The sequence below is a fragment of the Heteronotia binoei genome, chromosome 15 (assembly GCF_032191835.1).
Source record: "Heteronotia binoei isolate CCM8104 ecotype False Entrance Well chromosome 15, APGP_CSIRO_Hbin_v1, whole genome shotgun sequence".
NCBI lineage: Eukaryota > Metazoa > Chordata > Lepidosauria > Squamata > Gekkonidae > Heteronotia > Heteronotia binoei.
In genome coordinates, this window is record NC_083237.1 from 66,346,326 (window position 1) to 66,369,494 (window position 23,169).

The window sequence follows — 23,169 nt, forward strand, 5'->3', positions numbered from 1 at the left end:
GGCACCCCCCTCCTGGGCAGCGGGGGGGGGGAACAAACAAACAAGGAAGGGAGAGCTGCTGCCCTTCCTGCTCACAGATAAAGGCTCCACTGGCCAGCTGATCAATGGGACCTTTGTGAGTGGGAAGGGCAGCAGCTCTCCCTCCCTCTCTTCCTTTCACCTGCGCCCTCCCACACATTTTAAAACATATGGGAGGGATGCGGTGGCAGAAGTGAGGGCAGCAGCATGGATGCATCCGGAAATGCATCCAGATCACAGTGCCCTCAGCCAGGCCAGTCACGCTACAGCACTCGGCATGGCTGCTGGTGGAGCAAAGAAGGAGTTCTGCCGTGCCTCTCAGACGCCCCAGGTAAGGTGGCTGAGGCAAAGCGAGGTTGGCCGGGCACCTCTGGGGGGGGGGGCTCACCTGGGGTGCTCTATGGCCTGGTGCTGCTGCTGACTCCATGGCATTCTACCCTGCTGAAGCCCCTCCCCCAAACCCACCCCACTCTGGCTCCAGCTCCAAACTCACCAGGAATATCCCAACCGCTGGTTGGCAACTCTAGCTCTAGTGAAAAACATTGCATTAAGGGCAATAAAAACAACAGTTTTTCAAAGAAAGATGGAATTAATGTCCTCCTATCTGCTTTAGCTCTGAGCAAGAGCACCTGGAGGTATGGTTGCCAACCTCCAGATGGTAACAAGATTCAGTCTACTCTTTTCAAACAGTCAGATATTTAATAGTAACATCAAATCCAAGAATCTTCTCAGAAGAGCAGCATCCAAGGTTCCTTAGCCACACAGTCACCACAATCTGATTGCAGCTGCAAGCTGTCGACTCTTGGTGAAGATTTTACAGGTGACAACATGTGTCCCAGGTAATATTAAGCATGTTTCAATCAATCAGTCTTCCTCAGGTCGCTCTGACATTTAACAGCTGAACTGTCAAAAAAGGCAAGATTCAAGCTACAATATAATAACATTTCCATGAACACAAAACATTTTACTATCAGTACAAGTATTCAAATATAGAACAAGAGGATCGAAGAGGAAGTTCTGTTAAGGGTCGAGAGCAGACTCTTTCAGGGCCAGAATGGAGGAAAGTCCTTCGATAAACAAGACCAGAGGGCAACAGCCTCTAGCACAGAAGAAGGCTTAGTACATCTAAAGGAGTGACAAAGCCTCCCAGTTGCTGGAAGAGAAAATGTCCAAAGACAAACTCTCGGGGGTAGGGAGGGTGCTTGCTTGCTTTGAGTACCTCTTGATTGTTCCCAACGCTGAAGGTCTGGATCTGTTCACATGAGAAATTACAACATGTCATTGCTGAGCTGATTGAACTATCCAGTGACTTGCACAATCCCGATCGACATCTAAGAAGAGAATCAGCCTTTGGAAGTTCTGTTTACACAGTTTAGGTTGTACAACCCAGCGCTGTAAGAAGCTGACTTATCTCAGGTAATTTTGTTGGTTTGCTTTACCTGATGTCCTTTACCTGGAGATGTGAGGAGAACGTAGGGATGCCAAGCTCCAGCTGAGACTTGGGTATTCCCTAGGATTACAGCTCACCTCCAGATTACAGGATGTTTGAAGGGTGGGCTCTGTGGCATTGTAACCCACGGAGGTCCCTGTCGCCCCCAGGCTCCATCCCCAAATCCCCAGGAGTTCCCTAACTTGGATCTGGCAACCATCTCCCACATCCCCTGCTGGTGGCCAGGGGAACTTGGTAATCCTAGAGATGAACATGAACTCGTAAATACAAAACAAATGCTCTGCCAAAGTCCTCCAAAGCTGTTGCTGTTTGTTGTCACACAACATGCAAAAGTGCAAGGACACTGACTCCATGCACTAGTCGTGAGTGCCGCCTTCCGGCCTTGTGCTCGGGGCCTTTACCCCTTCCATCTTTTCCCACGGCCCTTTGAGCAAAAGGAAATCAGATTCCAGCTGAATAAGTGCTCCCTCTGATTTTTTTTTTTTTCAAAAGGGTTTTTGCACCTCTGGGATACTTCCTCTTAGGGCCTTACTGCATATTGTGGGTTTCTGCAGAACCCACAATATTTATTATTTGAATTTATATTCCGCCCTTAGGGTGGATATAAAACTTAATTCACGGGCACTCTGTGCTGTCCCCAACATGCCCTTGGGATTGACGTTCTCTGCACAGAACTCACAAAGCCTGCTGGGAAGATCTGAGGCCGACATGTTGTTAGGCCTTGGTAGCACCAAATTAGCTCCTAAGAGGGTGGTGAGCTCAGCAGCTAAATGAACACAGGTCAGGGATGTTCTGATCCTGCAGGGGCTTCGACTAGATCAGGGGTGTCAAACATGCAGTTTGGGGGCCGAATTAGGAGCTCCATACCCTCTCCCTTGCTTCCTTATGCATAACAGCTCGCTTTGCAAGGCTTGCTCAGTTGCACAGGAGCTACAGAGCAAAACCTCTATTTTCTCCATTGGCTGAGGCTCCTCCCTTAGGGAGGAAGCGGGGGAGGAATAGCTTGCTTTGCCAGGCTCTCTCAGTTGCACAGCAGAGCTACTGAGCCAAGCCTTTCTTCCTTCTATTGGCTGAGGCTCCTCCCCTCTCCCAATCCCCTGGGGAAGGAAGGAAAGAGCCAGAGCTTCCTTTGCCGAGCTCCCTGGATCCCGTGGGAGAAATACAAAGAAAGCATCTTTAAGACCAACAAGTGCTAACTTTTTAAGCATGTTTTAAATTTTTAAATATATATATATATATATATATATATATATATATATATATATATATATATATATATATATATATATATATATATATATATATATATATATATATATATATATATATATATATATATATTTGTCTGTGTTCTTTATAAAATTTATATCTCTGCTACCTAATCTTAAAGAGGTACACACATGGCCCAGCCCAACCCGACATGGCCCAGCCCGACAAGGTCTCATTTATGTCAGAGCCGGCCCTCATAACAAGTGGGTTCAACACCCCTGGACTAGATGGCCTCCATGGCCTTTTCCAACTCTGTGATTCTATGATATCCTCACTTGTCTTTTTTCAAAAAAGACCCAGCAGACATTTAGAAGAAGAAGAAAACTGCAGATTTATACCACGCCCTTCTCTCTGAATCAGAGACTCAGAGCGGCTTACAGTATCCTTTATCTTCTCCTTCCCCAACAGACAACCTGTGAGGTGGGTGGGGCTGAGAGGGCTCTCACAGCAGCTGCCCTTTTAAGGACAACTCCTGCAAGAGCTCTGGCTGACCCAGGGCCATTCAGCAGGTGCAAGTGGAGGAGTGGGGAATCAAACTCGGTTCTCCCAGATAAGAGTCCGCGCACTTAACCACTACACCAAACTGGCTCTCTATTAGAGCTATGGCTGACCCAAGGCCATGCCAGCAGGTGCAAGTGGAGGAGAGGGGAATCAAACCCGGTTCTCCCAGATAAGAGTCCGCGCACTTAACCACTACACCAAACTGGCTCTCTATTAGAGCTATGGCTGACCCACTAGCACTAGCACTTTTAAAAATTAACTAATTTAATTTTAAAGCTTAACCAGATTTTAACTAAATGCTGATAATGTTTAATGTAGTTTTATTTACTTGTATAATTTAACTCTGAACCATGTTGTTAGCCGCCCTGAGCCTGCTCCGGCGGGGAGGGCGGGATACAAATAAAATTTGTTGTTGTTGTTGTTGTTATTCCAGCAGGTGCAAGTGGAGGAGTGGGGAATCAAGCCCGGTCCTCCCAGATAAGAGTCCATGCACTTAACTACTGCACCAAACTGGTTCTCTAGACAGCATGTGCTATGAAGGGGTGGCAGTAAGATTGCCAGCCTCCAGGTGGGGTCTGGAGATCCCCTGGAATTACCACCGATCTCCAGACAGCATCGTTTAGTTCCTCTGGAAGGTGGACTCTGTGGCACTGCGGAAGCCCCTCTCATCTCCAAACTGCCCTCCCCAGATCCCGCCCTCCACATCTGATGCAATTTCCCAGCCTGCTGTGTTCCTTGGTCACACAATTCTCCAGGCAGAACCAGGAAAGAGCGTTTCAGTAATAATGCCAAACTAAAAGCAAAAGCCGCGAAGAGCGATTTCTCAGACAAACTTATGGTGAATTAGAAAAGATGAAGCGGAAAAACACAACAGTCTTCTGGGGAACTTTTAAAATAAACACAGCGTTTAATAATTTAGAAAGGTTTCAAAAGAAAACTGACCGTTTAACAGAACAGACCATGCTTTATTCATAAAAAAAAAATCTATGTAAAAGTATAGAAATATGGTGCGCAGAGGCACACCATATTTCTGTACTTCTACACTGATATTTTACACATTTACACATAGATATTTTACACATTTACATTTACAAATACCCAGCTGTAAAGGGTATTAAAGATGAAAACCAACCAGTTCTGGCTTGTGGGCAAATCCTGGGCCTTCGCAGTGTCAGCCACCTTGCAAGGATAGGCCAGGTGGTCACAGCCTATTTGTATCCAAGAGGTGCCCCCCAGAGAGATGAGCAATACTGGAAAGAATTGTGGCTGCATGGGTGATGGCCAAGAAGCATCATGTCCTTACTGCCCCAGTGTGGAACCTTCCAGAAGACAGGACGTGGCTCAGAAGACAAGCCTCTCACCCCAGTTGTAAGGTCCCAGCAGGCCCTCAAACAAAGAGCCCCATTGCTTCCACTGGGAGAATGAGGTGGGCAACTGACTGCTATGGAGCAAACCCAGAGCACAGGTATAGCTCTCCAGATCCTATAGGCAGGCTAGCCTGCAGGTGGGTCCTGGGGATCTCCTGAAATCATAACTCATTTCCAGACTACAGAGATAGTTCCCCTGGAGAAAATGTATGCTTTCAAGCATGGAATCTATGGCACTATACCCCCACTGAGGCTCTAGCCCCAGATCTCAAGGAGTTTCCCAGCCTACAGCTGGAAACCCTACTCCCCCCAGCAGTGACCAGGGGGGACCTGGCAACCTCGCTTGTTGTGAAGGGCAGGCAAAAGCTCCGCTTCTTGGACTGATTAGGAGACACAGACCAGCCTCACCCTGAATCCTGTGAGGCCCTGAACGAGAGGAGAACCTCATCCTTTGGCCTGAGAGGTCCTGCCCTCAAGCCAGTCTTCCCTTGCTGGGAGAGCCCAGTGTCCCCTGGCTACACAGCTTTCTTCTTCTTCTGGCTGAACACCTGGGAGACACAGTACGGGATGAGGGCAGCTGCTGCCAGGGGCACAGCAGCGCTCTTGCAGAAAGATAGCAGGTAGAAAAGCAGCTCCACCTTGGCCGGAGGCTTGAAAGAGTCAAAAAGATGCAAGATCAGGAGCGAAGCAGCCATGCAGCTCAGCCGAAAACTCCGCCGCTGCCCTTGCTTCCCTCTGCAGCTCTCCAGGTACATTGGGGAGTTGAGTGCCAGGCCTAGTCCAAAGAGGATGCCCAAGTTGCGTAAGAGGCCAGCAAAAGGCGTGGTGTCAAGGTGGACCCACTCTGGGTTCTCACACCACCTCTTGGCCTTCTCCAAGGTCCACAGGAGGTCCACACCCAGAATCTTGAGCAGCAGGTAGAAACCCAAGGCAAAGGAGAAGAGGAAGAGTGTCGTGGCCATGTATCTCTGCAGGGTGGCATTGTAGATGGAGTGTATACGCTGGAAAGATGCAGCGACCAACATGCCTGGCATGGGGAGCGAGAGGCAAAGGTGTCAAAAGAGTCATGCTCCCAGCTGGAGGAGGAGGCTGGATTTATACCCCAGCCTTCACTCCCTGAAGAGCGGCTTACAATCTCCTCTCCCTCCTCCTCCCCCACAATCTCCTCTCCCTTCCCCTCCCTGTGAGCAATGCTCCCTCTAAGCTGTGGAGTCCTGTGAGCAAAAAGTCTACTTTGTGAGTTACTGGCCTTGAAGTTGTGAGAGAGTGATTTAGCTACTGCATAAACTAGTGTGCTCTGGCGCCATCCTTCCTGAGCTAAGACAAAAATGTGTGAGCATTTGCTCCGAGAGCATTTGCAGCTTCCACAAGCCCAGCAGCTGTACACGGCAGCTCCCCTAACGTCATTTTGGAGCTTGCTCCCATTGGCCCATAGCTAGAGTTGCCAACCTCCAGGTGGCAGCTGGAGAGCTCCTAGAATTACAATTAATATCCAGGTGACAGAGGTCAGTTCGCCTGGAAAAAATGGCTGCTCTGGAAGGTGGGCTCTGTAGACCCTGCTGAAGTCTCTCCCCTCTGCGAACCCTGCCCTCCTCAGGCTCCGCCCCCAAAACCTCCAGGTATTTCCCAGTCTGCACCTGGCAACTGGACCCATAGCCAAGACCGAGCTTGTTTTCTGCATCTCACGAGAAGCTGCATTCTGGAAGCCAAGTTCTGCAGGGGGGAGGGCGGCAGCAGGAACCCGGGAGGAAATGGAAGCCGAGGGATGAGCCCTCAGTCAGGGGCTCTGCCAGGGCAGCATCAGAGGGAGAGAAAAACTGACGGGAGATGAACCAACCTGAAATGACGCCTGCAATGACTTGGTGAGGGAAATGGGCAGCGAGGAAGACACGAGAGAGGCAGACGCAGGCTTGGATGGCCCAGAATGCAGCCCACAGCACTGCCTGCAGGAAGCTGCCAAGGGAGAAGAAGAGCACGGTGAGAGCAGAGACTGGGTGGGTAGACACCTGGCACATCTTTCTGTCAGGCCTCTCCTGAACATGCCAGCAAGCAGGGATGCCAACCTCCTGGTGGGCCCCAGGGATCCCAAGGAAGTGCAACTCCAGCCTACAAGGATCCATTCCTCTGGAGAAAATGGATACTTTGGAGTGTGGACTCTCTGGCATTGTGCCCCACTGAGGCCTCTGTCCTCCCCCAAGTCTCCAGTTCCCAAACCCTAGCCCCCCCTCACTGCCAAGGGGGACCTGGCAATCCTGCTAGCAAGACACAAAGCAGCCTCCTCTGTCGGCCGCGGTCAAGAGCTCAAGGATGTGACAAAACTCAGCTTCTGTGTGATTTGTGCCTTTGGGGAGACTCCAGGTTCTGGTCTGCTGACATGCTGGGTGAGGACAACTGTGATCCACCATGGGATGCTTTCCCTCCTGGCTTTGCCACTGAGATGTCAGAGACACTGGCCAATGAATCAAACTCTGGCTTGGCGGTCAGTCTGGACCCTGTCCCCAAATGTCAAGTGGTTTTTCTGCCTTTTTATTTTCAGGAGTAGCACTCATCCATTGATTAAAAAGGGAAAGGAAGCAATTGCAAAAGGTTCATGGAAAACATCGTCTGGATGCAGCCCTGTGAGGTGTTGCTGTTTCACTGCCAAACAGGGTGGCCAACCTCTGGGGGGCTCCTTGCGGTCTCCTAGGCAACCCAGATCAGTTCCCCTGGACAAAATGGCTGCTTTGGAGAGTGGACTGTCGGCCATTATAGCCCACTGAGGTCCATTCCCCCCCAGCCCTGCCTTCCCTGGGCTCCTCCCTCAAAATCCCCATCCAGAGCTGGCAGCCCTGCTCTCAAAACAAAGAGAAGTGGAATTCCCTCCCAAGGTACCGACAGCCATCTTGGGCAGCCGATTTTGCTTTCTCTCCAGCTCTGGCTGCCACCTGGAGCAAGAACTGCCAGGTTTTGTGTCACGATATGTGAGGGGGGGGTGTGTCTTCTTTCCCACCACTGCCCCAGCCAGCTCCCAGTGCATCTGTGGATGTTACTACTTGCCGATGTTTCCAGGATGGTGGTTTGTTCCCCAGGGCAATGGAGAGGATGGCTGTGATGGTCACATAGTACACGCCAGCGGAACCCATTGCATGTCCAGAGGGGCTTCCTACAGTGAGGAGAAAGTGAAGGTTATTGTTGGCCCCAAAGGTCTTGCCAGAAGGATCTCATCATCGTATGAACAAAAGCAGCTAAGTTGAGTTACCATGGCCCTGCAGACTTGCTACAGAATGGCACCTGGGCATGGGCAGAAAGCAGTTCTGAGAGCCTGAAGTCCTTTCAGATGTTGACGGCTTTCCCACTGGAGGCTTACCAGAGTAGGACTGCCAGCCTCCAGATGGGACTTGGAGATCTCCCAGATTTACATCTGGCCTCCAAAAATGGCTGGGCTGGAGGGTGGATTTTATGGCCTCCTCCCCTCCCCAGGCTCAGGAATCCCCAAATCTCCAGGAATTAAAATAAGAACATAAGAGAAGTCATGTTGGATCAGGCCAATGGCCCATCCAGTCCAACACTCTGTGTCACATAAGAACATAAGAGAAGCCATGTTGGATCAGGCCAATGGCCCATCCAGTCCAACACTCTGTGTCACAGAGTGGCCAATATGTGTGTGTGTGTATACACACACATACATACATACATATACACACACGCACACACATGTATAGATATATCTATATCTATACTGTGGCTAATGGCCACTGATGGACCTCTGCTCCATATGTTTATCCAATCCCCTCTTAAAGCTGGCTATGCTTGTAGCCGCCACCACCTCCTGTGGCAGTGAATTCCACATGTTAATCACCCTTTGGGTGAAGAAGTACTTCCTTTTATCTGTTTTAACCTGACTGCTCAGCAATTTCATTGAATGCTCATGAGTTCTTGTATTGTGAGAAAGGGAGAAAAGTACTTCTTTCTCTACTTTCTCCATCCCATGCATAATCTTGTAAACCTCTATCATGTCACCCCGCAATCAACGTTTCTCCAAGCTAAAGAGTCCCAAACGTTTTAACCTTTCTTCATAGGGAAAGTGTTCCAAACCTTTAATCATTCTAGTTACCCTTTTCTTCATTTTTTCCAATGTTATAATATCCTTTTTGAGGTGCGGTGACCAAAATTGTACACAGTATTCCAAATGAGGCTGCACCATCGATTTATGCAGGGGCATTATGATACTGGCTGATTTGTTTTCAATTCCCTTCCTAATAATTCCCAGCATGGCATTGGCCTTTTTTATTGCAATCACACACTGTCTTGACATTTTCAGTGAGTTATCTACCACGACCCCAAGATCTCTCTCTTGGTCAGTCTCTGCCAGTTCACAACCAATCAACTTGTATTTGTAGTTGGGATTTTTGACCCCAATGTGCATTACTTTGCACTTGGCCACATTGAACCTCATCTGCCATGTTGATGCCCACTCACCCAGCCTCAACAGTTCCCTTTGGAGTGCCACACAATCCTCTCTGGTTCTCACCACCCTGACCAATTTAGTGTCATCTGCAAACTTGGCCACTTTACTGCTTACTCCCAACTCCAAATCATTTATGAACAAGTTAAAGAGCATGGCACCCAGTACTGAGCCTTGTGGCACCCCACTGCTTACCGTCCTCCACAGCGAAGACTGTCCATTTATACTCATTCTCTGCTTCCTATTAATTAGCCAGTTTTTAATTCACAAGAGGACCTGTCCTTTTACTCCATGACTCTCAAGCTTACTAAGGAGCCTTTGATGAGGAACTTTATCAAAAGCTTTCTGGAAGTCAAAGTAAACAACATCTATTGGGTCCCCTTTGTCCGCATGTTTGTTCACCCCCTCAAAGAAATGCAACAGGTTAGTGAGGCAAGATCTTCCCTTACAGAACCCCTGCTGAGTATTCCTCAATAACTTGTGCTCATCAATGTGCCTAATGCTTTCTACCAACTTTCCCAGTATTGAAGTCAGACTGACTGGCCTGTAATTTCATGGATCTCTTCTGGAACCCTTTTTAAAGATGGGGGTGACATTTGCCACCTCCCAGTCCTCAGGAATGGAGGTAGATTTCAATGAAAGATTACATATTTTTGTCAGGAGATCCACAAGTTCAACTTTGAGTTCTTTCAGAACTCTTGGATGTATGCCATCCGGACCTGGTGACTTATTAGTTTTTAATTCGTCAATCAGTTGCAGGACCTCCTCTCTTGTCACCTCAATTTGACTCAGGTCTTTCAACACCCCTTCCAAAATTAGTGGTTCTGGAGTGGGCAAACCCTTCTCATCTTTCACAGTGAAGATGGAGGCAAAAAAAGCATTCAGCTTCTCAGCCATCACCCTATCCTCCTTCAGTAATCCTTTTACCCCCTTGGTCATCCAAGGGCCCCACTGCCTCCCTGGCTGGTTTCCTGTTTCTAATATATTTGAAGAAATTTTTATTATTGGTCTTTATGTTTTTTGCAATATGCTCCTCATAGTCCCTTTTTGCCTGCCTGATCACAGTCTTGAATTTGATTTGCCACAGCCTGTGTTCCCTTTTATTAATCTCACTTGGACTAGCTTTTCACCGCTTAAAGGAGTCCTTCTTACCTTTTGCAGCTTCCATTACTTTGTTTGTTAACCATGCAGGCCTTTTCTTATATCTGTTTTGTGCCTTTCCTAACTTGTGGTATATATTTTATCTGAGCTTCTAGGATTGGAGGCTATTTAAAACTACAATCCTAGAAGCTCAGATAATGGAAGCTTCCTGCTTCTAATATATTTGAAGAAATGTTATTGTTGGTCTTTATGTTTTTTGAAATATGCTCCTCATAGTCCCTTTTTGCCTGCCTGATCACAGTCTTGCATTTGCTTCAGACTGCTTCAGACCAACACGCTGCCCACTTGGATCTAAGCATATAGACAACTGGTGACTCCTATAGGCATTCTATACTTAGACTTTCAAAAGGCTTTTGACAAGATACCTCACCAAAAACTCTTGGGTAAGCACAGCAGTCATGTGATAAGAGGAAAGGTTCTCTTATGGATTCAAAACTGGTTAAATGAGAGGAAGCAAAGAGCAAGACAAAAGGGATAGTTCTTCTCACAATGGAAGGAAGCAAGCAGCAGGGTCCCACAAGGATCCGTATTTATTCATAGAATCACAGAGTTGGAAGGGACCTCTAAGGTCATCTAGTCCAACCCCTGCACAATGCAGGAAACTCACAAACACCTCCCTCGAAATTCACAGGATCTTCATTGCTGTCAGATGGCCATCTAGCCTCTGTTTAAAAACCTCCAAGGAAGGAGAGCCCACCACCTCCAGAGAAAGCCTGTTCCACTGAGGAATCGCTCTAACGGTCAGGAAGTTCTGCCTAATGTTGAGTTGCAAATTCTTTTGATTTAATTTCAACCCATTGGTTCTGGTCCTACCTTCTGGGGCCACAGAAAACAATTCCACACCATCCTCTATAGGACAACCCTTCAAGTACTTGAAGATGGTGATCCTATCACCGCTCAGTCGCATCCTCTCCAGGCTAAACATCCCCAGCTCCTTCAACCTTTCCTCATAGGACTTGGTCTCCAGACCCCTCAACATCTTCGTCACCCTCCTCTGGACCCGTTCCAGCTTGTCTATATCCTTCTTAAAATGTGGTGCCCAAAACTGAACACAATACTCCAGCTGAGGTCTTACCAGAGCAGAGCAAAGCAATACCATCACATCACATGATCTGGACACTATACGTCTGTTGATAAAGCCCCAAATTGCATTTGCCTTCTTAGCCACTGCATCACACTGTTGACTCATGTTCAGCATATGATCCACTAAGACCCCTAGATCCTTGTTGCACATACTACTGCTAAGACAAGTCTCCCCCATCCTATAACCATGCATTGGATTTTTCCTACCTAAATTCAGAACTTTACATTTATCCCTGTTAACATTCATTTTAGCCCAGTTTTCCAGCCTGTCAAGGTCATCCTGTATCCTGTTTCTGTCTTCTTCTGTGTTTGCAACCCCTCCCAATTTCATATCATCTGCAAATGTAATAAGCATTCCCTCTATTCCTTCATCCAAATCATTTGGGGAGGGACGGTGGCTCAGTGGTAGAGCATCTGCTTGGGAAGCAGAAGGTCCCAGGTTCAATCCCTGGCATCTCGAAAAAAGGGTCCAGGCAAATAGGTGTGAAAAACCTCAGCTGGAGACCCTGGAGAGCTGCTGCCAGTCTGAGAAGACAATACTGACTTTGATGGACCCAGGGTCTGATTCAGTATAAGGCAGCTTCATATGTTCATTGATAAAGATGTTGAACAAAAGAGGTCCCAGGACAGATCCTTGAGACACTCCACTTGTCACTCCTCTCCAAGAGGATGAGGAACCATCCACAAGCACTTTTTGGGTGCGATCTATCAACCAGTTACAGACCCACCTAACAGTAACAGGATCCAAACCACATTTTACCAACTTGTCAACAAGGATAGTATGTGGAACCTTATCAAAAGGGTAGTATGTGGAACCTTATCAAAATCAAGATAAAAGATGTCTACAGCAAGGTAGTCACTTTCTAAAAAAAAAAAAAGATGAGGTTAGTCTGACATGACTTGTTCTTGAGAAACTCATGCTGGGTCTTAGTAATCACATGCATTCTTTCTAAATATTCCAGGACCAACTGTTTGATGATTTGTTCTAAAATTTTCCCAGGTATAGACAACAAGCTGACGGTCGGTAGTTACCCGGATCATCTTTTTTTCCCTTCTTGAAGATGGGGACAACATTCACCCGCCTCCACTCTTCCGGCACCTCGCCTGTTCTCCAAGAATTCTCAAAAATAATAGCCAGAGGCTCAGAAAGTACATCCGCAAGCTCTTTTCGAACCCTTGGGTGCAATTCATCTGGCCCTGAGGACTTAGTTCCATTTAAAGAAACGAGGTGTTTAGGTGCTACCCCTATGCTGACCTGAAATTGGAAACTGGACCACTGCACAGTGTAGCGGCCGTTTGCAGATGCCCCATTCCTCCACGCTTTCTCCTTCCTCCTGCGCTCAGTTCCCTGCCGGCGCAGAGCTCCGGGGGAGAGCTTTTGTGGCCTGCTTCCCCCTCCCTTCTCCGTCTTCCAGTCCCGGCTAAAAGCAGAGCCGCTCCTCCGCCCACTCGGAGGCCAGGCCTCCTCCTCCTCCTTTGTGCGGCAGCTTGGGGCTGGCTTTGCTCTTGGGAAGCTCTGCGCGCTCCTGGGGGAGTCTTTGCAAGACGCCTTTGGCTCGAGCGGGACCGCCAAGGCGAGGGGCGCGCGGACTTTTGCTGCGCAGGTTGCAGGGCGCGGGGGTGGATTCCCAAGGAGCTGCGCGACAAGGAGCAAGGCTTCCTCCCCCTGGTGCTTCCCCTCGCTAAGAAAGGGGCTGCTCTCCCTGCGCCAACGGCGAGCCCCACACTCACGGGAGCCGCCGCGCCGGAGGCCCTGTCCCAGGCTGTGCGGCGCCCCTTTCCTGGCCAGCTGGGAAGCCGCAGGGAAGGGGGGAGGGCTCAGAAAGCCCATGGGATGTCAATAGTCGCCGGGGCGGGAGGTGGCAGCCTCCCTTGCTCTGCGGTTTCCAGCGCCCCAGGTCGAAATTTGCACACACACACACACACACACACACACACACACACACACCAATGCAGACGGCGCCCCTGTTCCGAGACAAGCTTGGGTGAGTCCCTTCTGATGAAGTGAGCTTCGACTCCCCAAATCGCAGTTCCAGGGAAAGGCTTGGCCTCTCTGCCCTGTTGTTGGCAATCCAGAGGCGGGCTGCTGTGTGAGACAGAAGGCTGGACTAGACGGACCACTGGCCTGATCCAGCAGCGCTCTTACGTTCTTAGGTTAACTGATCTTATTTATTGACTTCAAATATTTATTCTGCTTCTCCTGAAGGAAATGGCTGCTTTGGAACACGAACTTTATGACCTGAAACCCTACAGACATCCCCCCACTCCTTAAGACCCACCCTCTAATCTCCAGGTCTTTCTGAATCCTAAAACACAGGACTGGGTTAGATGGATCCCAAATCTGACTCCATGGTTCCGGGATTAGGGTTTCCTCCCTCCAGATTCTGCTTCCCTTGAAGCCTCATTTTCTGGACCTATCTCTGCCCAACCTGCTTTGGTGTCTCACCTGGGCCGGTCTCACAGGTCACGGGGAACTGCTGGATGGAAGGGGCGGAGGTGTTGTGGTAAAAACCAGTCTCGTGCACCCACCAGTAGGGTCTCTGTCCAAATAAGATCCTGCAGGAAGAAGGACATTTAGGGACTTCCCCAAGGAACAGAGGTGGCTGCAGCCAAAAAAAGGGAGGAAAGAGAATCCACCATTTCTTTCCATGGAGTCTTCTGCTAAGAAATAAATCTTCATTTCTCCCAGAGGCCATCTCAGAGGCAGTAAAGGACAAAGGAGGACCTTCCCTCCCTTAGACCCAGGAAAACAGACCACCTGCCTGGATTGAATTTTCAGGGTGGATGAAGGAAACAGGGAGAGGGAGACACCTTGGGGGAGAAGGAGATCTGGTTTCATTCAGGCCATCCTAGGGGCTGATCTAGATACTCCAAGAAGCAGCTGGAATAGGCTGCATGATTTGGCCATTCCTGCAGTGGTTCATTTGTAAAAATGAAAAGAGGCTGAGGCTGAGGAGAGCAAGTTGGAAGACCTTCCTTCCTGATCCCAAATAACCAGGAGCTAGCTGGTGACTTAAGTGGGGAAGGCCTGGACTCTTCATGTGCCAGAGGCATTCTCTCCTGCAAACGAGGTTCTGGGCATTAAAGTGAGTTCTGGGGCTGCAACCTGGAACCAACACAAAAGGCCTATTGAGTGGGCAAACCACTCACCACTTGAAGACAAGGTTCAGCCAGTCGCCAATCACAGCCACCCAGATGAGTTTGATGCCCACGGCTTCACAGAGGTGGAACCAGATAGGGAAGAGGACGAAGAAGGTGTTTCGGAGGTCAGCGGCAAAGGAGACAAAGAGGAACCAGTCTTTGGACCCCGGGTAACTTGCTTGGAGGTAGTGGGTGGCTTGGATCCCTGAGTGGTGAAGGAGGTCCATGCCAGCTGCCATTCAGCCAGTGACCGTTTTGATCTGCGCTGAAACTAAACCACACTACACCTCCCCAAGCTCTCTCTCTTTCTCACACACACAGCCTTTTATCCCCTATTGTGTGCAGCAAGTTGAGCTTTGGACCCAAAATCACTTTGGTCACAAAACACCTACTGATCAAAGGTGCTTCCCCCAACCAGCTTGGGACAAACAAGTTTAGAGCCATTTATGTAAGGGGACAAATAAGCCCTCAAAAATAGCCTGATGCCATCATGGTGGTGGTGTTATCTCTGTGCAGTGACACAGTCAGGTAAACATTACGTCCCATCCCAGTAAGAAAAAAAAACAAACCCAAAACAAGCATCATTAGGTTGTGTTTTTTTTTTCTGTGTGCAGATTCCCGTTTGGAGTGATGTGCAACTTGTTATATGGTGCAAACTTTCCAGATTTTAGAAGAAGAAGAAGATATTGGATTTATATCCCGCCCTCCACTCCGAAGAGTCTCAGAGCAGCTCACAATCTCCTTTCCCTTCCTCCCCCACAACAGACACACTGTGGGTAGATGAAGATATTGGATTTATATCCCGCCCTCCACTCCGAAGAGTCTCAGAGCGGCTCACAATCTCCTTTACCTCCCTCCCCCACAACAGACACCCTGTGAGGTAGATGAAGATATTGGATTTATATCCCGCCCTCCACTCTGAAGACTCTCAGAGCGGCTCACAATCTCCTTCACCTTCCCCCCCCCCACAACAGACACCCTGTGAGGTGGGTGAGGCTGGAGAGGGCTCTCCCAGCAGCTGCCCTTTCAAGGACAACCTCTGCCAGAGCTCTGGCTGACCCAAGGCCATTCCAGCAGCTGCAATTGGAGGAGTGGGGAATCAAACCCGGTTCTCCCAGATAAGAGTCCGCACACTTAACCATTACACCAAACTGGCTCTCCATTTTAAAATAGCGTGGAATGGCAACCTAGTTACCTTTCCTCCCACCCACCCCAGTCAATGTCAGCTGCAGCAATTCTATTTAAACTTCATTAAAATTAGCGGACATTTAAACAGATCAACAACAGCGGGGCCTGCAAAGATTTGGGGAGCAAGGTGGAAGATGGGGATGGGATTGTCCCTTCTCTTCATGGCGGCATGATCACTCTAAATTTCTCAGGTCTGAGGGTCCAGTATAAGGCTGCCAGCCTCAGGGAGGGACCTGAGAATCTACTGTAATTATAGCTCATTTCCAGACTACAGAGACTATTTTCCCTGGAGAAAATGGATGCTTTGGAGAATGGCTCTAGGATGGCATTTTTCACTTCTCCCTCTCTGAAATGAACATATGAAGCTGCCTTATACTGAATCAAACCCTCGGTCCATCAAAGTCAGTATTGTCTTCTCAGACTGGCAGCGGCTCTCCAGGGTCTCAAGCTGAGGTTTTTCACACCTATTTGCCTGGACCCTTTTTTGGAGATGCCGGGGATTGAACCTGGGACCTTCTGCTTCCCAAGCAGATGCTCTAGCACTGAGCCACAGCCCCATTCATGGCTCTCCAGGGTCTCAAGCTGAGGTTTTTCACACCTATTTGCCTGGACCCTTTTTTGGAGATGCCAGGGATTGAACCTGGGACCTTCTGCTTACCAAGCAGATGCTCCACCACTGAGCCACAGCCCCATTCATGGCTCTCCAGGGTCTCAAGCTGAGGATTTTCACGCCTACTTGCCTGGACCCTTTTTTGGAGATGCCAGGGATTGAACCTGGGACCTTCTGCTTCCCCAGCAGATGCTCTACCACTGAGCCCCGTCCCTCCCCTAAATGCTTGTAACAGTCCATCATTTGTGTTTAGGGCTTTTTGTCCCGATGTGCATGACTTGACCCTTGTGCTGAACCTCCCTGAACAGTTTGACTGTTCACCAAGCAGAGAGAGCTTTGCAGGCTCCCTGGCTTTGCACCATCCTGAATCAGGTCATCAGTCTGAGCATCTCTTCTTAATAACAGATAACACAGCTTGCCTTCTTTGTACACCTGTACATCCCTTGGCACTGGATCTAAGACCTTTTCAGTTTGCTTCCCGGCTGTATCTCTCTGGGGGAAAAAAAAGACGGATTCCTAAACTGTGGAAGAGAATGAGACCTGAAGTTCTTGCAAAAGGCTCAACTCAAGGCTTCTTTAAGCTCCCATGTCTCCAGATGGGCTTTGCCTTTCTTGGCTCCCGTTCAATTCATGTTAAATAGTTTCTATCATGCAGCCTGCAAATGGTCCAGAGAGTCAATGCTGACTCAACTGACTTGAATCAGTCTGGTGAAACTTCATAGATCATGCCCTCAGCAAGAATTATCAAGTGTAGCTGCTTGAGCAGCTGAAGAGATCAGACTATGGCACTCTGTAGGGCTGTTTAGGGGTGGTCATTTGCAGATTATTCAGGCCACATATATGCTAACAACTTTTGCAAAGCAGGTTTGACTACATTTTGGAGGGTTTTGATGTGGGGTTTTTTTTGCTGCATTAGGAAAAAAAGGTTAATTCTGAAAATAAAGGAAATAATCACCATTCCTTTAGTGAAAATGTCAAGAAGTGACGAACAGACTCTTCAAGAGTCTCAAGAGTCCCTTGGTCAGAAATACTTAGGAAGAAGGGGGTTCAGGAGGGCTGGGAGTCCTATGAAGAAAGGTTGAAAGAGCTGGGGATGTTTAGCCTGGAGAGAAGGTGGCTGAGCAGTGATATGATCACTATCTTCAAGTACTTGAAGAGCTGCCATATAGAGGATGGTGTGGAATTGTTTTCTGCGGCCCCAGAAAGCAGGACCGGAACCAATGGGTTGAAATTGAATCAGTAGAGTCTCCGGCTCAACATTAGGAAGAACTTCCTGACTCTTAGAGCAGTTTCTCAGTGGAACAGGCTTCCTCGGGAGGTGGTGGGCTCTCTTTCCTTGGAGGTTTTTAAACAGAAACTAGATGGCCATCTGACAGCAATGAGGATCCTGTGAATTTAGGGGGAGGTATTTGTGAGTTTCCTGCATTGTGCAGGGGGGTGGGCTAGATGACCCTGGAGGTCTCTTCCAACTCTGTGATTCTAAACTGGGGGATCCCCTGCTCCCACCTGGGGATTGGCAACCCGAAATCAGATCCTTGCATAAGTTTAGCTATGCTGCGACCTGTGTGAGCACCTGGTTGGGAGGGAGGGGGAGATTGCTTCATCTGGCTGTGTAGGGAATGGAAGTGAGTAGGGTTGCCAATGTGCAGGTGAAGACTGGAGATCTCCCAGAATTACAAATGACCTCCAGAGCACAGAGGGAAAATGGCAGCTTTGGACAGATGGCATTATACCCCACAGAGACCTTCCCTCCTCAAACTTTATTTATTTTATTTATTTAGACTATTTATATTCCACCCTATCCCAAAAAGGGCTCAGGGCAGATAACAATTAAAACATATAATATCAATAAAACAATACAATTTGATCATAAACAGTTACAGGTGGTGGTTCAGTTAGGCACATGTTATATAGATTAAGAATCTGGCACAGTAAAGAGGTAGTTTAATATTCAGGGATGTTACTGCAGCATAGGGCTGGCCGATGGAAGGAACGGCCGATAAAGCAGGACACCCGCTTCTTCAACTAAAGGCCGGGCGGAATAGCTCAGTTTTACAGGCCCTACGAAAAAGTAACAGTTCGGTGAGGGCCTGGATCTCCAAGGGGAGCTGATTCCACCAGGCTGAGGTCAAGGCTGAAGCAAAGGCCCCTGGGAAGTAGGTGTCCCGTGCGGGGCAGGCTCATCTGGGGCACCGGTGAAGGGATAGCTGAAGCAAAGCCCCTGGGAAGTAGGTGTCCTGTGTGGGGCAGACTCATCTGGGACACCGGTGAAGGGATAGCTTCCAGAGTAGGGGCCATGGTTGGGGGGTCGGTAACAGGCTGCAGGAGGACGGGCAGCATAAATGAAGGCTGTGGTTTTGTGGACCACGGCAACGTCTTTGAGGTAGCTTGAAGGGCGTCAGCCAGGTTCTTCACCCTTCTTAAGCCCCACCTCCAAATCCCCAACCCAGAACTGGCAATAGGACATGTGAAGGACAATCCCCCGGAAACACACAGGGGAAACTGAGATCAGGTCAGGACTGTGTGTAGGGCAGATAGGTGTGCTGGAGCCCTGGAGTCGAGAAGCTGGAAGGGCAAGGGGAATGTATTTTAGCCAAGTCCTCTGCTCCTTCTGGGCAGCATGCATGCAATGCCTGTCGCCATTTCTCCGAATCCAAGTTCCCCTCCTGAAGAAAATGGGTGGCTTTTCCCTCTTTATCACTGGTGCTGTTTGTTCTTCTTGTGTTCCTAGAAGTGCTGATCAAACCACAGGCTTTGGCATCCAAACTGACTGTCTCCTCCTATGTTGTCCACACTCAATGCCACTGGAACAGAGTGGGGTTAATGATTTGTGGCTAGCCAGTGAAAATGTCCAGCTTATCTCTGCTCAGCAATGAAAGTCCAAGCTAGGGGTCCTTGACCCACCACAGTCTGCGTAGGCAGCGGCCATGTCCCCAAAGGACAGGACATTGCGGACGTGGAACCAAAATCTAGAAAGGTCCAAAATCAGCCACTCTGCGACACTCTGCTGTGCATCGCTTGCTCTATGTCACTGTCCAAAGCAGAAACTTGATCTTAGGAAGCTCCAGTAAGTCAGATGTTTGAAGATCGGGTTCCTTTTGCACTCTCTGCAGTCCCTGATATTTTTGGCTCAATCCACTCGGAAGAGTCCCGCAAGACCAAACTTCTTCAGACCAACACGGCTGCCCGCTAAGACCAAATGAAGTAAATGGAGCAGGCACAAGCTAAATAATTGCCACAAGTGTTTAATTTTATTTTAGTGCAACAAAATCTGAGTCCAGTGGCACCTCTAAGACCAACAAAGTTTTATTCAAGGTATAACCTTTCATGTGCACGCATATTTCTTCAGATACAATGCATACCTGCACACATAAGCTTATTCCTTGAATAAAACTTGGTTGGTCTTAAAGGTACCACTAGACTCAAATGTTGTTTTGCTGCTTCAGACCGACACAGCTGCCCACTTGAATTTATTTTAGTGTGTCTAATAATTAAGTGGGTGTGGGTGGCACCATGACAGTCATAAAAGAGCACAATGGAGCCACCCACAGGGGGAAAGTGAGTTTGTGCCTACTGTCAGGAACAAGTCCCTGACAGTAATTTGCTCCATGGTTGCTGGTTAACAGCCTGTTGGATTCTTTAGCAGTATTCTGTGGTCCCAGAAGGTAGGACCAGAACCAATGGGTTGAAATTAAATCAAAAGGGTTTCCGGCTCAACATTAGGAAGAACTTCCTGACCGTTAGAGCGGTTCCTTACTGGAACAGGTTTCCTCTGCAGGTGGTGGGCTCTCCTTCCTTGGAGGTTTTTCAACAGAGGCTAGATAGCCATCTGACAGCAAGAGGATCCTGTGAATTTAGGGGGAGGTGTTTGTGAGTTTCCTGCATTGTGCAGGGGGTTGGACTAGATGACTCTGGAGGTCCCTTCCAACTGTATGATTCTATGATTCCTGACCGTTAGAGCAGTTCCTCAGTGGAACAGGCTTCCTCAGGAGGTGGTGGGCTCTCCTTCCTCGGAGGTTTTTAAACAGAGGCTAGAGGGCCCTCTGACAGCGATGAAGATTCTGTGAATTTAGGGGGAGGTGTTTGTGGGTTTCCTGCATCGTGCAGGGGGTTGGACTAGATGGCCATGGAGGTCCCTTCTAACTCTATGATTCTGTGATTGTCATTGCTTATTAAGTATTGGCTGTTATGTTATCCTAAGGTATGTTCCGCTGTAGTAACTCATAACACACATATATAAAACCACTAACTATTGAATTTAATGGTTATTCATTTTATCCATATTATGCTTGGTATACTTTGAGTCCATGAAAGACGGCCACTGCATTGTGAAACAGCAGTGGGAATGCAGCCTAATCTGGTCTCTCTTAGCAACAGTGATAGGGACCAACGGAAGAGGTCTGCACAGCTTGGATGTGACCTTGATGGGTAGTAACACTGAGGCCCAAGAAAATAATCCCAGAGACTTTTAGGCAGGAGGGTATTTTAAACGGGAACAGTAATAGGTCATTAGGGTTTGTAGAATCTTTCGGGATCAAGTGCCGTGTTCTACTGGAGAAAGTTTTCCTTCCAGACGTTTCGTTCCCAGCTGCGGAGAACATCCTCAGTGGCGTTGCAGCCGGAGCAGGCGCTCAGACCTTCTTGGCTGCTGTGCATTGGTCGTTAACCTGTAACCTATAACCAGGGCTTTTTTGGAGCAAGAACACCAGGAATGCCGTTCCAGTTGGCTTGCTGTCAGAGTGTGACTTAATATGCAAATGAGTTCCTGCTGGGCTTTTTCTACAAAAAAGCCCTGTGCAAAACAATGGTGACATTAGGGGTGTGACCTGATATGCAAATAAGTTCCTGTTGGGCTTTTCCCACAAAAAACTGCCTATAACTGCTTTGTAACTTTCGTTTTTCATTAGTCTGGTAAGGGCTGGCCATGCATATGGATGCTACCAGTGTTTGCTACAAGTGTCTTCATTTTTTTGAACCCACTTAAGAAGTCTCGTGATAGAATCTGGGCAAAACCATGCAGCTTCCAGATATGTAGAGAAACAGGACCTGCAGAAAGTGCAAGAGGAGCCTGCTCTTCAGACATCTGACTTACTGGAGCCCCACCCCCTCCCATGGCTCCTAAGAGCAGGTTTCTGCTTTGGACAATGACAAAGAACAAAGGGTGGCTCGAGTAGGGTTGCCACGTCCAATTCAAGAAATATCTGGGGACTTTGGGGGTGGAGCCAGGAGACTTTGGGGGTGGAGCCAGGAGACTTTGAGGCAGAGCCAGGAACAAGGGTGTGACAAGCATAATTGAACTCCAAGAGAGTTCTGGCCATCACATTTAAAGGGATAGCACACCTTTTAAAATACCTTCCTTCCATAGAAAATAATGAAGGATAGGGGCACCTTCTTTTGGGGCTCATAGAATTGGACCCCCTGGTCCAATCCTTTTGAAACATGGGAGGTATTTTGGGGAGAGGCACTAGATGCTATACTGAAAATTTGGCGCCTCTACCTCCAAAAACAGCCCCCCCCAGAGCCCCCGATAACCTGCAGATCAATTCCCCATCATTCCCTATGGGAATCGTTCATGGAGGTGCATGATGGCTGTGGGGGCGGGGCTCCCCCCGCTGGCCAGCTGGCTGGGGGAGGGGGGAAGCCTGTAAAACCGGGGGATCCCCTGCTGGGACCTGGGGATTGGGAAGCCTAGGCTCGAGGAAGCCCAGATCTGCTCCAGAAACCACATTCACTGGATGACTTCAACTGTTGCTCCTAGCATGCACCGGGTGCAACCAGATGTCAACAGAACGTTCCACATCGGATGCAAGGGCTTAGTAGGGCCTTCTACTGGCTACCACCACTCTGGTAAGGGTCTGTATGAAGAGCCCAGAGCACCCAACCACTCTTGTCTTCCTTATTAATAAATACTTAATTACTAATAAATACAAGGAGACGTGAGAACCCAGGCAGTATAACAACAAAAAGGAGTTTATTATTAGTGCTCTAAAACAATAAGTGGGCGATAAAGATTTAGTGCTATAGTCAATATGAAACAGTAAAGGTTGGTGCAAATAAACAAAAGCCCTGATGGGTTTAGCTATACAGTCCCTACTCTAATACTCACCACCACCCTTGGGTGAGAGATCTTTCTACTGCCTGTTCCAGAGAGCAGCCTTTCTCTGCCTGCAGCCTCTCCAGGAAAGAACACCCTTTGCCTGTGCTTGACCTTTTTTATGCTCTCCTCCCAGGTCACACCCCTCTCTGGGCTGGTTTCCCTCCAAAACCCTGCCACCCAGACAGAAGAACAGAAGGGATCCTGGGAGGTGTAACTCCTAGGCAGGCCTCCCTAGGCCAAGGATCATGACAGATGCTGATATAGAGTGTACACACACACACACACACACACACACAACTGAGCTGAATAAATTTGGCAAGCCAGTAACATTTCCCAAACTTTGGTATCATGCTGATATAGGGTTGCCAATCCCCAGGTGGGGGCAGGGGATCCCCCGGTTTGGAGGCCCTCCCCCCGCTTCAAGGTCATCAGAAAGCGGGGGGAGGGGAGGGAAATGTCTCCCGGAAACTCTATTATTCCCTATGGAAATTTATTCCCATAGAAAATAATAGAGAATTGAACCGCGGGTATCTGGGGCTCTGGGGGGGGGGGCTGTTTTTTGGGGTAGAGGCACCAAATTTTCAGTATAGCATCTAGCGCCTCTCCCCAAAATACCCCCCAAGTTTCAAAAAGATTGGACCAGGGGATCCAATTCTATGAGCCCCAAAAGAAGGCGCCCCTATCCATTATTTCCTATGGAAAGAAGGAATTGAAAAGGTGTGCCGTCCCTTTAAATGTGATAACCAGAACTCCCTTTGGAGTTCAATTGTGCTTGTCACACCCTTGCTCCTGGCTCCGCCCCTAATGTCTCCTGGCTCCACCCCCAAAGTCCCCAGATAT

At 48.6% G+C, this 23,169-nt stretch overlaps 1 protein-coding gene across 1 annotated transcript; it reads right to left on the reverse strand.

The window, feature by feature from the left end:
• Nucleotides 1-4,122: 4,122 nt before the first annotated feature.
• LOC132584076 (glucose-6-phosphatase catalytic subunit 1-like) lies at nt 4,123-14,956 on the reverse strand. The gene is made up of 5 exons (XM_060255869.1): nt 14,444-14,956; nt 13,740-13,849; nt 7,642-7,747; nt 6,443-6,558; nt 4,123-5,632 (listed from the first exon to the last, which is right to left on the reverse strand). The coding sequence occupies exons 1-5, from the start codon at nt 14,671-14,673 to the stop codon at nt 5,121-5,123; spliced, it is 1,074 nt and encodes a 357-aa protein (XP_060111852.1). The 5' UTR covers nt 14,674-14,956; the 3' UTR covers nt 4,123-5,120.
• Nucleotides 14,957-23,169: the final 8,213 nt, after the last annotated feature.